At 44.7% G+C, this 16197-nt stretch overlaps 1 protein-coding gene across 1 annotated transcript; it reads left to right on the forward strand.

The window, feature by feature from the left end:
- Positions 1-12980: 12980 nt before the first annotated feature.
- Positions 12981-13660, forward strand: LOC126237944 (NADH dehydrogenase [ubiquinone] 1 beta subcomplex subunit 11, mitochondrial). Its single transcript, XM_049947755.1, has one exon. It carries the CDS (start codon positions 13029-13031, stop codon positions 13464-13466), a length of 438 nt encoding a protein of 145 aa, XP_049803712.1. The 5' UTR covers positions 12981-13028; the 3' UTR covers positions 13467-13660.
- The last annotated feature ends 2537 nt before the right edge of the window (positions 13661-16197 follow it).

Genomic DNA, 16197 nt, shown 5'->3' on the forward strand with positions numbered 1-16197 from the left:
TGTTTTTTTAGCTCTTGAGCTTACTCTGAATTTGTGCTATTTACATCTTTACGGAAAGCTACTGCAAAATCTGTTTCTCTTGCATTAGTAAAGAATTTTTTGAAAGAAGTGGGGCATGCTGACAAAGTAATTTCTGATAATGGCCCACAATTTCCTTCTAATACATGGCTAAAAACTTTGAGCCATACAAGAAATAAATCAATATTTGTATCACGTTTTATGCCGTCTTGTAACCCTTCAGAACGTATTATGAAAGAATTAGGTTGCAGTCGTATTCCTATCGTCAAAACGGAAATTGGGATTTACACCTATCTGATTTTCAATATATCATTAACAAACTACCGAATGATTCTACAGCTTTGCCTCCACTCCTTGTAATAAAGAATAAACCACTACCAGATCGTATAAAACAGTGTGTAGCCTTCCCTACACAATAAGGTTTAAGACACTGTGAAATAATTAATTTAGCATTTGAATATATTAAGAAAGCTGCAGAGGAATGGAATAAGCTACAGACTCCACTAGTGAACATCAAGAGTTTACAGTTACGTCAGAAATTGTTATTGAAATCACATTGTTTATCTCATAAAGTAAGGTCTTTATGTAGCAAGTTTTTCTTGGTGTATGAAAGTCCTTCTCGCATACAGGGAATTGCACATACAAATACTATGGGACTTCAAACCATATGCAGACATAAATCATGTATCTAACATCAAAATGTACAAAGAATTTTACTCTAGGGGGTTTACTGTTCTTTGGTAAACAAATGCAGTGGCGAGCATAGGTGCCCCAGCTGTTGCTATGCACTTTCTTACTTTAATTTTCACCATTGTTTCATACTCTTCAACTAATCTGTGTATCTATTAATGTATCTCTTACTGTCAATCTACTTAATAGGGAATTTTAATGAATAGTTATGATCTATGATTTGTGTTGTGTGAAGAAAAATACTGCGTATTTTATAATCATAGTCTGGCAAGGAAATAATACAGTGGAAACAGACATTTTTTCCATCTATATTTGCACTATTACAATATGGAATGGTGAGCCATCAGTGAACAATTTGTATTCAGCTGGTATTATTCTGAGTTCACTAGAGAAGTGTCTGATTGAAATGTAACACTGTAATCTGATTTGATGAGTTTAGAACTTTTTCTTTTGAGATCTTGGTATAGCAGAGTAGACTTGGTTTTGAGGATCTAAGGCTCTCATTTTTTTTTATTTAGGACGATAGTTTGAAGATATAATGAAATTTCTTGTGTCTTGTGGTAATTTATGATGTACATTTTTCTTTATCCTTACCAGACAGAGTACTGTTTTATTTTTGAGGAAAGTTCATGAGATGACTTTTTTTGTAGGTACATATTTTGTGAAGTAGGTCATGAATTGGAAATTTGTGCTAAGTACTATGGGACCAAACTGCTGAAGTCATCGGTCCACTGTTCCCAAATCTTGTGAGTATTCTCTATTCAGCTCTCAAGAACCAGTCACGGAGTGCCCTAAGGAAATTATAGCAGGCATGGTGCAGTTCTTTCAGCAAGTGGGTCCACATTGGTTATTTTCAGTAATGGAAAACACAGTTGTTATTTGCGTTTGTTACGAGCAGGGTAAGCAAGGGAGTACACAAAGAATAGAATTGCAGGGGCAGGGACTGTTAATTAACAGCAGACAGTGTGACATTTCAGGGCCAACTTTCTGTTTACCAGCGTTGATTACTAGAGCTACAATCATGAACATAACACGCACATTGATCTATGTACCAGACCAACTGGTGCAATTCGTCACGAAAGAAAATCTCACTCTTTTGAATAGCACATTAGACCCGAATTTGCTCGCCTCTTTGGACCGGATGCTAGCAGCTCAGGATGGACGTATAACTATGGAACATCTTTTTCAACGAGCGCAAGAGTACCATAATGAGCATAAGCAACGCTTACTAGTTATTGGATCATCAACCACCGCCACCTGTATTTTTATCTTTGTCGTAGGATTAGTGTACTATCGGCTGAAGAGGAAGGTAGCCCCAATCCCGCCCCTTCCAACCTTTAACCTAAGGCTCCAGACAAAATCACTGAACAGTTGTGAGGCACTGCAGCAGAACACTGAGTAATGTTTATGGACAAAGATTAGACTGAGGATAGAAGTGAATGAACACTGTAAATAGTGAATCAATCGCATTTTGTGGTGTTTGTAAAGTGAACTGTAGTTGTTTCGACTTTTTGGTTGAATTCGGGGACGAATTCTTTTCGTACGAGGGAGGAATTGTAGAGGACAAGGGGTTATTTTTAGGAAATACGGTGCGAAATTGTGATTTAGTGTGTTTCAGTGCGCGATGCGCCAGCTTCACGGCAAACGGCGGACGAAGGCCGGTCAGCGCGTTATGCAGGTGACACAGTTTTGCAACGAGCGTCGGTGTGTGTGTACGTGCGCGGGAGTCATCAGAACGCAGCATTAGCAGAATTACGCAGGTGCGGGGCGCGTGTGGCGCGTGTGGCGCGGTTGCGTTAGCCAACTCATCGAGAACGTTCTAATAAACACAGCGCCGCGTAACCGACGGATTCAGCAGCGGTCTGCACTATTTAAGGGCATCAGAGGTGGGCGGCGGCATTCGGTTCGACCGACTAGGCGTTCGGTCGCTGTCATCTCGTCGTCATCAGTGACACTGTCTCCGAGGACCAGTCGACAGGGGGCGTTGCCCGCTGCTGCATCGGCGACTCCCGACGTCGTCACGAGCCGCCACGTCTGCGAGCTGGGCCTCGTCTCGTGCCGCTAACCTCCTACCGCCTGCGCAGCCGCTGACCGAGCGCGGCGTCGCGTTCCCCGTACTGCGTGCATCAGCTCGTCTCCACCACGACATGAGCGGTTGGGCTGACCTACCGGAAAATGTATTGGGATAACCAACAATAAAGAGGAAGATTGCTAAAAACAGCCACCTTCTTCTACCCAGCCACACCTTACAACCCTGACAACGTCACCTGCTCCGGCCATCCCATTACAACACTAACAGAACATATCTCATCTACACACAACTGTCAAGCAAATATATACTCATGGATTTCAGTATGTCACAAACCCCTGTCACTGACTTAGAATCACTGCAGTTATGAAAATGAAGACTCAATTTGTGTCCGAGGTGTGGCAGGGATATGAAGTACTTCACATGCATCTTCGCTCACCTAGAGAAGGGTGCCAAAATAGGTTTTCCATCAGTTTGGTGAAAATGGTTCATCACACATGCATTGGAATTCCTCTGCTGGCTGTAGAATGGTGAAGTTTCCTGTTAACGATTGAAGGTAGACAGCCAGAACATGCAGTTGTGTATGAGCTGAACACAGGTTGTACCATACAACTGATACAGCCTGAGAGAACAATGGGGAAAAAGGTCAAATGTGCAATAAATGGCCTGCCATAACACTCCATCTCTCTAGAATGCATCAGTCTACCTATTTACAACCTCCCTCAACCGATTACCCCATCTACTTTATATCATCCTTTAATCATATCCATGTTAATTTAGAGGCAGGTGGTTCTCTTTTCCAGGAAAGCATCAAAGACAGCAGTCAACTTACATGTATCACTATTGCCACAATAGACATACAGCAGAATGTTGTTAAAAACCATGCAGCAACTGTTGAGTAAGGTATTTGTTAGCTGACACCACATGGTTGTGACTGATAGGGCTACATAGAGGCGCATTGTAAATACTGTTTGTTAGAGATTAAACGCTTAAGAAGTCTTGCACGGAGTGAAACATCTGATCCACTCTGTACTTGTATACTGCAGTCCCAAAGCCGGTTATCCAATCTCTTTAGCTAAGGAAGATGTAAAGTTTGTCAAAGTCATAAGTCCAGACACTTTATAGAAATCTATAAGGTGGTTGCTGATAACTTTGGGGTCAGAGCTGGGCTTGTGTTCCGACGTATATAAATTTATTACTTTACATTCGGTGGTCATCCAGGTTTATTCCAGCTGTGTTATCGCTGTCCTCGATCAATTTCTGTTTCCCTGGTTCCCAGCGCTGCCCTGTAGACTTTTTATTCTATTCCTCTTGCTGTCACACATATGTTCCCAACTACAAGAATTTTCATGCATCAAGCAGACATGTAAGTACTCTTTAATTCTTCCTCACTTCCCCACTTTTGATCGTATTCTTCCTCAATTTTTACGTTTGCTCCGTCAATTTTTGCAGTTTTACTGATTTTAAGACCTTTTCTCCACTTTTTTTTCGAAATGTGTATGCTCAAATCGTTAACACAAACAGGTGTGACTTGATAGTATATGGGTAATATTCACCAACCTACTAAAAAAATCTTGCGAATTTCCCTCCTTCTGATGATCAACATGCATGCATTTCGGACAGGACAAGCATGAAAGTAATCGAATTAGATAGCTGAAAGCTTAGTAGCCCTCGTTTCGTAGCTATATGAGACTTGACGAGTGCTGTATGCACAGGATAGAGTGGAAACCCCTTAGTCTCTGCAGACTCATGTTGCGGTGCCATTGATGAAAACTCGAAGTCTGGAAACGGTTCTGCATGTTGACTTGATTCCCACTCCACCATGTATGGAGCTGCAACAGGGAGACGACCTGTTTATATAACTGATTTCTCCTTCTGCTGCTGTCTCTATTTTCCATAAGCTTGTGCTCTTATTGCTTACTAGGTGTGGTCGACTATTTCTTTTTTACCCTCCAATTCTGATACATGCCTCCAACCTAGGCAGGGTGTCTACCCTTTTGTAAGATACACATACTTTGGTCGCTGTTTGGGGTTAGAGGGCTGCCGTTATTCTGTTGTAAACACAATGCAATTACACTATTTTTTGTGCTGGGTTCCCATGCAGAGGCCCCACACTCTCTCTCCCTCGCAGAATTTTTTTCACTGGAGGAAGAACAAGGAATATTACATTCATATGTAACCCTTTTCGTTTTGTCCAGCTAGGAGTCGAAGTACACACTGCATACTCTTGCCCCAAGCCACGTACTCTAACCCCACAGAATGGGCAAAGAGTTTGCAAAATAACGTTTTAGGAAAACTTTTATTACTCCTCTGATAATAATTGGATGACAATAAAACTTGTACAAAATGTTACCAAGGTGTCAAACTAGGTGTTGCATATGTAATAGATATAATATTGCTGCAAGTTTTTTTCCAATATTTAGTAAAACTAAAAATGTTTAATTTTATCAACACCTACCATTTATATAATGTTAGTTCTAAATTGCTCCATTGGTAAGGATTGGATATTCTTAGGTAGTATAGTAAATATTTTTAGGGCCACCATTGGGAAACAGTTTAGTGTCTTTGTTAATCTACATCTTGGAGTGTCTATACTGTCTTTATTGTGAGTGCAGTGTCGATGACCTGGATTTCTTTTTCTCTAAGTCACATGATGCATGTTTATGGGAATGAGACAGTTGAACAGCTACTGGCTGAAAACACTCGGAACTCCTAATCTGGAAAAAATTGGTTTACATGGTCATTTTTTTTCTATGAGGTAATGATCCTCATTGCTTTCTTTTCCAACAGAAGCACATTCTTGCAGCTTTAAAAATGGCCCCACAGTAATAGCCCTTAACTGATGAGGGTGTGGGACATTATGTAGTACACAGCTAGTTTACCACATCATGTTCAGGGCTCTGTTGCCAGGTTAACTTGGTATCAATGAAAAATCCCAGAAGTTTAACAACTGCTGTGTCACCCAATGTTCCACTATCACTGAGGCTGCATATCTTCCTCTGTGTTTCATATTCATTAATTTTCGTCTTGTTCATGATACACTAGATCTTGGCTTCACTGTTACGACTTCTGCTCGTTGAACTTCCAGAACAACAATCGCTCCTCTTGAGAACAAGGATGTATCATCTCTGAACTGCAAGGTGTGCCCATTGGAACCTATGTCGTCAACGGTGATCAGGAATAAAAGATGCCCTGTCATGGATCCCTGTGACACAGCGTGTTGTACCTTATTTTTACCTAAGTCTGCTTCTTGCAGTGATATTCTGGTACCGCGCGCCGCGGAATTTGAATCCGTGCCAGACATCATGGACATTGAAGACCCCTAGAGGTCTCTGCACCATCGCGCCGTAAGCTGTGGCGGCGCGCGCCTCCTGGCCCACATTTAGAGTGAGGGCGCCACAGTGGGACACGTGGTTGCAGCGGCCAATAGCGGCGTCCCCGATAGAGTACTTAAGCGCCTGCCTCTCGCTCAGCCATCCAGTCTACCTTGCGTACGTCTCAGGACATATCGCCTCGACTTAGACAGCGTATTTACTTTCGCGTTTTGTTTACGAGTGGATGTGGTTGTCTAGTTAGGTTTTCTTGACTCTGTTGTTTCGCACTTGTTGTTGTCGTAAGGTCCATCATTGGTTGTGTCCGTCCTCTCCCGTTGTGTTGTTGTTCGCGGGCCGCTCCGTGGGTCCCGCCGCGTTTTCCGTCACTTCAACCCCGCGACTGTTCCGGTCGCTGTTACAACATTTTGGCGACGAGGTAAACGGTGATCGTTGTTGGTATGGAGGCGAAGTTGGTATGTCTGCTGGAGCAACAGCAGCAGCTCATGCAGCAGCATCAGCTCCAGTTAGACATCTTACAAAAGTCACTGCAGTTTCTAATGGACAAAGTCAATGCCCGGGATGCGTTACCACAACAGCTTCAGAGTCCTCGGGTGTCCGATGCTTTCCCACGTCCGCCGTCGCTTCCACCCTTTAATGACGCTACGAGGACTGGGAAACCTACTTACATCGGCTGAAACAACATTTCATGGCCTTTCAAGTTCCCACAGCGGTCGTTGTTTTTGTCTTGGGCCTCCCCGGACACGTTCTTTCTTCTTCGTAAGTTGGCACCGTTGTCCAATCCTGTGGCTCTCTCTTTCCAGGAGATCTGCCTTTTGCTGACAAACTATTATTCCCAACGCTACCACGTGGTCGCCTCTCGGCTGGAGTTCCACCAATACCATAAACAGCCTGGTCAATCGTATCATTCCTGGGTCATGGACTTGCAGGGTCTCAGCCATCGATGCGATTTTACGTGCACAGATCAGCAGTGTAAGGCTTCGGATGCGGACTCCCTGATTCAGGATGTGGTGGTTCAGCTGGCTCCCGATCCTGAGGTCCGTACTGCGGCGTTGCAACTCGACAACCTTTCCTTGGAAGAGATTCTCCGCATTGCCGACTCCTTTGAAATTGCTCAAGCGGCTAACGAGAGTGTTATGGCGCTACCGCAGGTGGCGGCGATCGCGGCGTCACGGCGGATTCCGCCCTCGCGACGTCGACGTGGCCCGGCCGACAGAGGCTAGCGCCGTCGGGACTCCTTGTTGTCAGACGTCTCTATGGCATCGGCGCCTTCGGTCGCCCCTCGTCGCCAGTCGCGCGGGCCACTTCCATCTTGCCCATAGTGCTTTACTGCACATTCGCGGGCTGATTGTCCCCACCACTGGAAAACGTGCACGCTGTGTAACAAGGAGGACCACATCCGATCGGTTTGTCATAGTTGCTCGACTCGCTCCAGTCCTGCCCCTCCTGGGCCTCAAGATACAGTTCATGCTCTGCAATTGGTCGTCCCACAGGATGACCCGTCACTGTGGAAGCTTTTCCTCACGCTCTGCATTTTCACTGAGGATGTCAGTTTGCAGGTTGACACTGGGGCCACCGTCTCCCTGATTAATATGGCGACATATACCTGGCTAGGCTCTCCTGCGTTATCACATCCCTCTCCCCGTTTGGTCGCCTATGGAGACGGTTCCATTCCCCTTCGTGGGCAGTTCGTCGTACAGGCGATGTGCAAGTGTGTTCCCCGCTCCTTACTCTCTTTGTCGTCGACCATCCGTCGGCTTCGAATATTGTTGGCCTGGATGCGTTTCAACTGTTCGGCGTTTCAATTTCCGATGAAGTCCCTTTCAGGACTTGGACGATCAGTGCTCCACTTTTGCATCGTTGTTTGCACAGGATCTCGGATGTGCTTCCAGCTTTCAGGTGCACATCACCCTACGGCCGGATGCACATCCTCGCCTTTTCCGGGCCTGGCCCCTTCTGGTGGCCTTACGGCCAGCGGTCAAGCAGGAACTTGATCGGCTCCAGGCCACTGGCTTGCTGGAGCCTGTAACTCACAGTGCATGGGCGACACCACTGGTGGTCATACGGAAACCCAATGGTTCCCTTCGGCTGTGTGGGGACTTCAGCACTACAGTCAATGCTTAGTCCCTCATTGGCACTTACCCCATTCCCTGACAGGAAGACCTTCTTGCCAAGCTTGCCGGGGGAGAGTATTTTTCCAATATCGACCTGGCTGAGGCATACCACCAGTTGCCCATTGGATGCTGAATCTCAGAACATCATGGTTATCAACACGCCTTTCGGACTGTATAAGTACAAGCACCTTCCCTTTGGTGTCTCTTCGGCGCCGGCCATTTTCCAGCGATTCCTGAAGCAGCTTACACAGCCTATCCCTGCCTGTGTGAATTATCTGGATGACATTTTGGTCAGCGGGCGTTCCCGCCAGGAACATTTGCAAAACCTCAGCGCCTTATTTCACTCTCTGCAGTCTGCTGGTTTACGCTTTCGGCTGTACAAGTGTTGTTTTTTTCAACCGGAAGTGGAATACTTAGGCCACTGGCTTAGCAAAGATGGCATTCGCCCTTTGGGTGGTAATGTCGTGGCCATTGAGGCACTTCCTCGTCCCAAAGACTTACCTGAAATCCAGGTATTTTTGGGCAAGGTTACTTATTACTTAAAGTTCTTGCCCCAGGCTGCCTCCGTTGCTCAACCACTCAATCACTTGTGTCGCAAAGGGGTACCTTTTGATTGGACTCCTACCTGTGACTAGGCTTTTCTCCGTTCAAACACAATGCTGAAGTCTGCCCCTTGCCTTACTCCCTTTTCTCTGGACTGCCCCTTGGTTGTGGCGGCAGATGCGTCGGCATACGGCATTGGGGCCGTCCTTGCGTACCGGGATGCCGATGGCTCCAAACAGCCCATCGCTTACACCTCTAAGACGTTGACCCCAGCACAACGGAACTACTCCCAGATTGAAAAGGAGGCTCTGGCGATCGTGTTTGCTGTTCAAAAATTTCACACCTATTTTTTTGGGGCAAAGTTCACCCTCCTGACGGACCATAAACCCTTGGTTACACTTTTTGCTCCCCACTCTCACCTTCCAGAGTGTACGGCTCAATGTCTCCAGCACTGGGCATTGTTTTTTACGTAATTACGCTTACACCATCCGGTATATGCCCACTGCCCACCATGCTAATGCAGACGCTTTGTCACGCCTCCCAGCGGGCCCCGATCCTACCTTTTATGAACAGGAGGTCCTCTGCTTTCACATTGATTCCGCCTGTCGGGATGTGCTTGATGGTCTGCCTCTTATGGCTGCTCACATTGCTGTGGGTACCTGCCGCAGCCCTGTCTTGCGGCAGGTTCTCCACTGTGTGGTCCACGGGTGGCCGTCCTACGTTACTCGTCAGATGAAGTCCGATTTCAGCCCCTGGCGCCACCTGTCCCACAGGCTCTCCATGGTCAATGATGTCCCTCTGTTGGCCATGGAGTCGGATGCCCATCAGGTGGTCATCTCTCCAGAATTGTGGGTTCGGGTGCTCGGTTTGTTACACCGTGGGCACTGGGGTATGTCCCGTATGGAAGTCTTGGCTCGCCGGCATGTGTATTGGCCTGGCATAAATGGCGATATTGAGCACCTGGTCCATGGGTGCACTGTCTGTGTACAGGCGAGGCCCTTCAGTCATTTGCACCCTGGCCTGTGCACCGCCGGCCCTGGGATCGCATCCATATCGATTTTGCGGGCCTGTTTTTGGGGTCCATGTGGTTACTCGTCGTTGATGCCTACTCCAAATACCCATATGTTGTCCGAATGGCATCCACCACCACGGAGGCTACACTCACAGCCCTTGCCCATTTTCTCGCCATCGAGGGTCTGCCACACACATTGGTCTTTGATAATGGTCCCCAATTCACGGCGTCCTCCTTCCGCAACTTCTGTCAGGCCAATGGTATCAAACATATCTGTAGCCACCCTTTCCAATCTTCATCCAATGGCGCGGTGGAGAGGCTTGTCCGCACTTTTAAACAACAGTTGAGTAAGGCGGTCGACACATCTCCAACCATGTCGGCCCTCACCCTGTTTTTGAGCACCTATCGCACTACGCCAATTGACGGACGCAGTCCAACAGAGCTCCTTAATGGGCGACAGCTGCGGACCCTGCTCCATTTGCCGATGCCATCCTCCTCCCACCCCCACTCTCAGCTCTCGGAGTGGTATGCCCCTGGCAAGGCTGTGTGGGCCCACGAGTACAGGTGCAAGGCTGGTTGGACACCCGCTACAGTCGTCACGATTGATGTGTGGCGTGTGGCGTCAGTGCAGACGCCGAAAGGGTTGGAGCGCCGCCATCATAATCAGCTCCGCCCGCGTGCCGCCATGGGACTCTCGCCGCCGCCTCTTTCCGTACGTCCTTCAGGTACGGACGTGGTCCTCGAGTCACCGTCCCTGCCCCTGGTTGCTGTCTCCCCAAGGGCATGCTGCCGGCCCTCTCCACCTCCGGGTGGATTGGCGGCTCCCTCCCACCGCCCTGGACTCTGGATGGTCTGTCACGGATACCTCAGGCGTCCCTTCCTCCCTGCCAATACTGGTTGATGAGACCGCCTCCTCTTCCCACTGCCGCCCACCTTGGCACCGTCTGGGGCGTTTCCGCCCCTACGCGCAAGTTTCAGGGGGGAGGGATCTGGTACCGTGCGCCGTGGAATTTGGATCCTCGCCAGACATCATGGACAGCTTATTTACTTTCGTGTTTGTTTACGAGTGGACGTGGTTGTCTAGTTAGGTTTTCTTGACTCTGTTGTTTCCTTCTTGTTGTTGGCGTAAAGTCCTTCGTTGGTCGTGTCCGTCCTCTCCCGTTGTGTTGTTGTTCGCGGCCGGCTCCGCGGGTCCCGCCGCGTTTTCCGTCACTTCGACCCCGCGACTGTTCCGGTCGCTGTTACAACAGATATAATCCTTCATTTGTTATTTAGCTAGGATTCGACAGTTCGAAGAACAGATCCTACAATATCATATGATTTTAGCTTGGTGAGCAGGGCGTTAAATGGGATTCAATCTAACGCGTTAGGTACAGATTTGGGCAATTCCAGCAGGAGAATGCGACACCCCACACGTCCAGAATTGCTACAGAAAGGCTCTAGGAACACTCTTCTGAGTTTAAACACTTCTGCTGCCCACCAAACATGAACATTATTGAGCATATCTGAGATGCCTTGCAACGTGCTGTTCAGAAGAGATCTCCACCCTCTCGTACTCTTACGGATTTATGGATAGCCCTGCAGGATTCATGGTGTCGGTTCCCTACAGCACTAGTTCAGACATTAGTCGAGTCTATGCCAAGTCGTGTTGCGGCATTTCTGCGTGCTCGCAGGGTCCCTGCACGATATTAAGAGGATGTACCAGTTTCTTTATCTATTCAGTGTATTTTGATATAGTTATCCATAAGAATACTGAAATTATACATTGATTTGGTACATCCATTCTGGTCCACTATAATGAAATGTTAATGTCTGTATCTTTGAGATATGCTCCAATAATGTGATAATACCTAATATCATTCTTACTTACAAGGGAACCTCCCCATTGCACCCCCCTCAGATTTAGTTATAAGTTGGCACAGTGGGTAGGCCTTGAAAAACTGAACACAGATCAATCGAGAAAACAGGAAGATGTTGTATGGAACTATGGAAAAAAATAAGCAAAATATACGAACTGAGTAGTCCATGTGCAAAATAGGCAACAACAAAGATAGTGTGAGCTCAGGAGCGCTGTGGTCCCGTGGTTAGCGTGAGTAGCTGCAGAACGAGATGTCCTTGGTTCAAGTTTTCCCTCGAGTGAAAAGTTTAATTTTTTATTTTCAGACAATTATTATCTGTCCGTCCGTGTCAATTATCAAAGTTCAGGCAATCACACATAATCAACTTCGCTCTCCAAAATTCCAGGACGTTTTCAGATTTGCTTGGACATATGCAGGATTTGACGGTCTACACGGAAAAATTTGAAAACGTTAAAAACATATGTTTTAATAGAGCACAGGGAAAACTGTGCGACTGAGAAAGTGTTGCATTCATTTGTAGTACTTTATGTGACAAACTCTTATGTTTTCATCACTTTTTTGGGAGTGATTATGACATCCACAAGAAAACCTAAATCGGGCAAGGTAGAAGAATCTTTTTTACCATAAGTCAAGTGTACAAGTTAGGTGGGTTGACAACATATTCCTGTCATGTGACGCACATGCCGTCACCAATGTCGTATAGAATATATCAGACGTGTTTTCCTGTGGAGGGATAGGTTGATCTATGACCTTGCGATCAAATGTTTTCGGTTCCCATTGGAGAGGCAAGTCCTTTCTTCTACAAATCGCGGTGCGGTCGCAAAACACAGACACTAAACTTATTACAGTGAACAGAGACGTCAATGAACGAACAGACAGATCATAACTTTGCGAAAATAAACTTTTCACTCGAAGGAGGACTTGAACGAAGGACCTCTTGTTCCGCAGCTCCTCACGCTAACCACCGGACCACGGTTTCCTGGGCTCAGGCTATCCTTGATGTTGCCCTCATTGCGCATGGACTACTCGGTTAGAATATTTTAATTTTTTTTTCATAATTCCACACAACTTCTTCCTGTTTTCTCGATTGACCTGTGTTCAATTTTTCAAGGCCTATCCACATTGCCAACTTATAACTAAATCTGAGGGGGGTGCGATGGGGAGGTTCCCTTGTTAATATCACTGTAATGGTTGTCAACAGGGAATCTGCTGCTGATTAAATTTTTGATAAAATTTGTTTTGCTGCGGCCAGTATTGGTGCAATTTCAATAAATGTTGTCCTTGGAAGGCAAATTCAAAGTATTTAAACGAGTTCGCGCGTTGTTTTGCACCGCATTTGCGTGGTATCTTATTGTGTATGTCCATCGTATACATTATACGCAGCAACTGCTACACTTATCGTTGACGACGAAGAAATTTCGCAGTTTCGCTATGGCGTCTGCTCTGGGCCGGGTGTGCAACTATCGGAGGCTGATGTCCAATATTTATGGACAAGCTCGCTTGATTTCTACTTCAAAAAATAACAGAGAAACTGCTACTGTGTCTGAACCAGTGGAGCAGTTACACCCCAAACGAGAAGAAAAAAACTGGATTAGCTATGGTTTCGATATGAAGGATAAGGAAGAGGACAGAAACGCAATGCATTCGACAATGTTTTTTTCTGTTACATTGTGCCTCGTTGTAGGCTCTTTCATATGGGCTTATAGTCCGGATTACCAGAACCGTGACTGGGCGCAGAGAGAAGCGTTTTTGGAAATCCGAAGGCGAGAAGCACTGGGTCTACCACACATCGATCCAAATTTGATAGATCCAGACAAGGTTATTCTTCCTACAGACGAAGAATTAGGTGACACAGAAATTATAATATGAACAGGATATTTGGACGCAAGTGCTGAAATAAGAAGTTATTGCATGGACGTCAAACATGTAATAGTTGCTGTCGATGTGGTGTGATTAGTGAAAATTAACACGTATTCTGTAACGAATGTTTATATAATTGTTCACTGTGTCGATAATATTCATATGAAGATTTTGATTGAAATAAAATAGTGTTTGGAATTTGAGCAATGTCTCTCGTAAAACAGCAGTACTCTGTATGTTTAAATGCTAACATAATTTTCGTACCACAAAGTGTACGACACGATGACCTAGTGGAGCGAGTAAACTAGCACCCTGAAATGTTTATAACTGCAGCTGAAATTTTGAGTGTTTCCAACTACGGGTATTCATCAGTTTATGCCATCCATTACCGAGTGAGACTCGTGGAGATTTTTAAATACTAACTTATCAAACCAGTCTCAGGACTGAAGACCACAACAACAACAACAACAAGCAGTAGTAGCATGGTAGTATATTGTCTCTGATAATATTTTATAATTTATTACTCACGTAAACTTTACAGTTTCAAACAAAATACGCATATTGTTTGTAAACTTATCATTGGTTCAGTAACACACACGTATACCAAGTCATGGAAACACCAGGAAGCAAATGGTTTCTCTTGTTTGTACCCTTTTGTTGGTTTTTGGGCTCTGTACAGTTTGAGCAGATAACAATGTTTTGTTTAAGGCTATGAAACATGTCTTATGGTACATCAGCAGGATATTAAGCTGCATCTTGCCTTATTTCGATTGTGGTATTTAGGTATTTAAGTTTGCTTAACTAAACTACATCAATATGAAATAGTATGGAATATTTGATAAAAGTATGTTGTGGTGCCCCCCCCCTTGTGCATTTCTAATAATTTATGAATATGCATTGTCTGTTACCTAATAAACATTTTCTGAATATATCTTGCAGTCTTAGTGTTTATGACGAAAATTCCATTAAGTATGGTGCAAGTTTAAAAATTAGGCTACACTATAGGTCAGTCTGTTACCAAAACGTTTATTTGGCATTCACATTCATTGGCTTCACCAGCTTGTGGGATCCAGTATCGCCCTTCAGCTGAATTTTCATCTACAAATTTCCAATATTCCACCAATGATGTGTGACTAAACAGCAGCTCTGGTTTCTTCTATCTAGTTCTGTACAATACATATTATTTGAAAAATTGGCACAGTCCCAGGTTTTCTTTGCGTGTAGGCTAATTCTTGTAATATAGTTGACACCAGAATGCTCTAAATATTTGTCTGCATAGTGCAGAGTCTGGAGATCAAAGTATTATTGTTAAAACACAGTTGCTGTTTTAAAGGATCACTGTTTTTGTCTGGTTACATAGAAGACTGTTAGGGTAAGCAGAAAGAGAAAGCAGACTGTAGGGCATGAATCTTTTTGTGTATTTCAGTTGTATTACCCAAGGGAATGAGGGGAATATCAGTACTTCAGTTTACAATGAATTTTGTTCCACTGCAGTTTTTGTTTCTGTCCTACTCAGCAGCAGAACTTTCTGACTGGAGCAAACGAAATTGATGCTACTTCTCTTCAGTGCTGTTCACAGCAGCAGTCACTGAGACTATTACTAGTGTCAGTGAAATATGGCTTTATATTGCCCATTTTTAGGAATCATTTGTACTGAACTTAGATTTGTTAACATGTTCATTGTCACGAGGCAGCCACAACAAATCCTCAAGCCTCATTATGTGTACCCAAAGGTGGCAACAGCAGATCTTTATACCTAATGTTGTGTGCATAGCCTGACAGTGGAACATCTGTCACTGTGTGTGCGGCAGTCAACATAATAAATCACACATGCCCTGCTTTAATTTTTGTGTTGTAACTGTTAGTTACTAAAACAGTTCATAAATGAATCAGAAAGAAAAAGTTGGTTAATGTAAGCTATAATCTGAGCAATAACATATAGTTTTCGATACCAGTGAGTAGGCACTAGAACTCAAGAAATAACTAACTCTATGCCATCTGCTTGAACTATACAGAGTGCATACAATAGTTGTTTGCAACAAAGCACAGTAGGGTAGGTGAAGTAGAGACTGCCTGATTGATACAGGACACTTGTGATCTATCAAGCCAGGAAACAGACTCAAAGTAGCCTACAAAAGCCACCTAAGCTAAAGCGCATGAGCACTGTCAGAGATTTTGGCTGAAATCATGCTTGAACATTAAAAATCCCTTGTTCATGCACTGACAAATTTAAAATTTACATTTTTGTAAATTGTACCTGAAAATGTTGTGAATTTTAACAGCATAAAATTAACGAATTGTTTTGCCAGTGTAGCCTTCTTAATATAAAATCACTGTGCATGTAAGAGCAAAGTTTAGAGCAACTTGTAAACAATTTTTTTTTTTTTTTTGCATAATGTTTACAAAAGTCTTTTTTTTCCTTCATTGCCTTATGAGTAAGTTTTGACTTAATAATGTCAATGAAATAGGTGACTGAAGTGGTGGCATAAGAGGGTGAGGGTGTATTGAAACATTCATGCAGCACATTCGTGATGTAGCTTGGGTTTCTTTTGTAGTCTAATTTGAGGCTGTTTCCTCACTTGATAGACTACAAGTGTCCTGTATCAAACTGTTTTGTCTTGACTTTCCCTATACCACAGTGGCACATTGTAAACAGTTATCATTTACACCTGGTATGCACTGCTGGCCATTAAAATTGCAGTATCATGCAGCAGACACCAGACTGGCACGAAGTAAACAA

Source organism: Schistocerca nitens, chromosome 1 (assembly GCF_023898315.1).
Source record: "Schistocerca nitens isolate TAMUIC-IGC-003100 chromosome 1, iqSchNite1.1, whole genome shotgun sequence".
NCBI classification, from domain to species: Eukaryota; Metazoa; Arthropoda; class Insecta; order Orthoptera; family Acrididae; genus Schistocerca; species Schistocerca nitens.

Coding starts and splice junctions, on each gene's coding strand:
- LOC126237944 (XM_049947755.1), top strand. CDS start 13,029: ATGGCGTCTGCTCTGGGCCGGGTGTGCAACTATCGGAGGCTGATGTCC.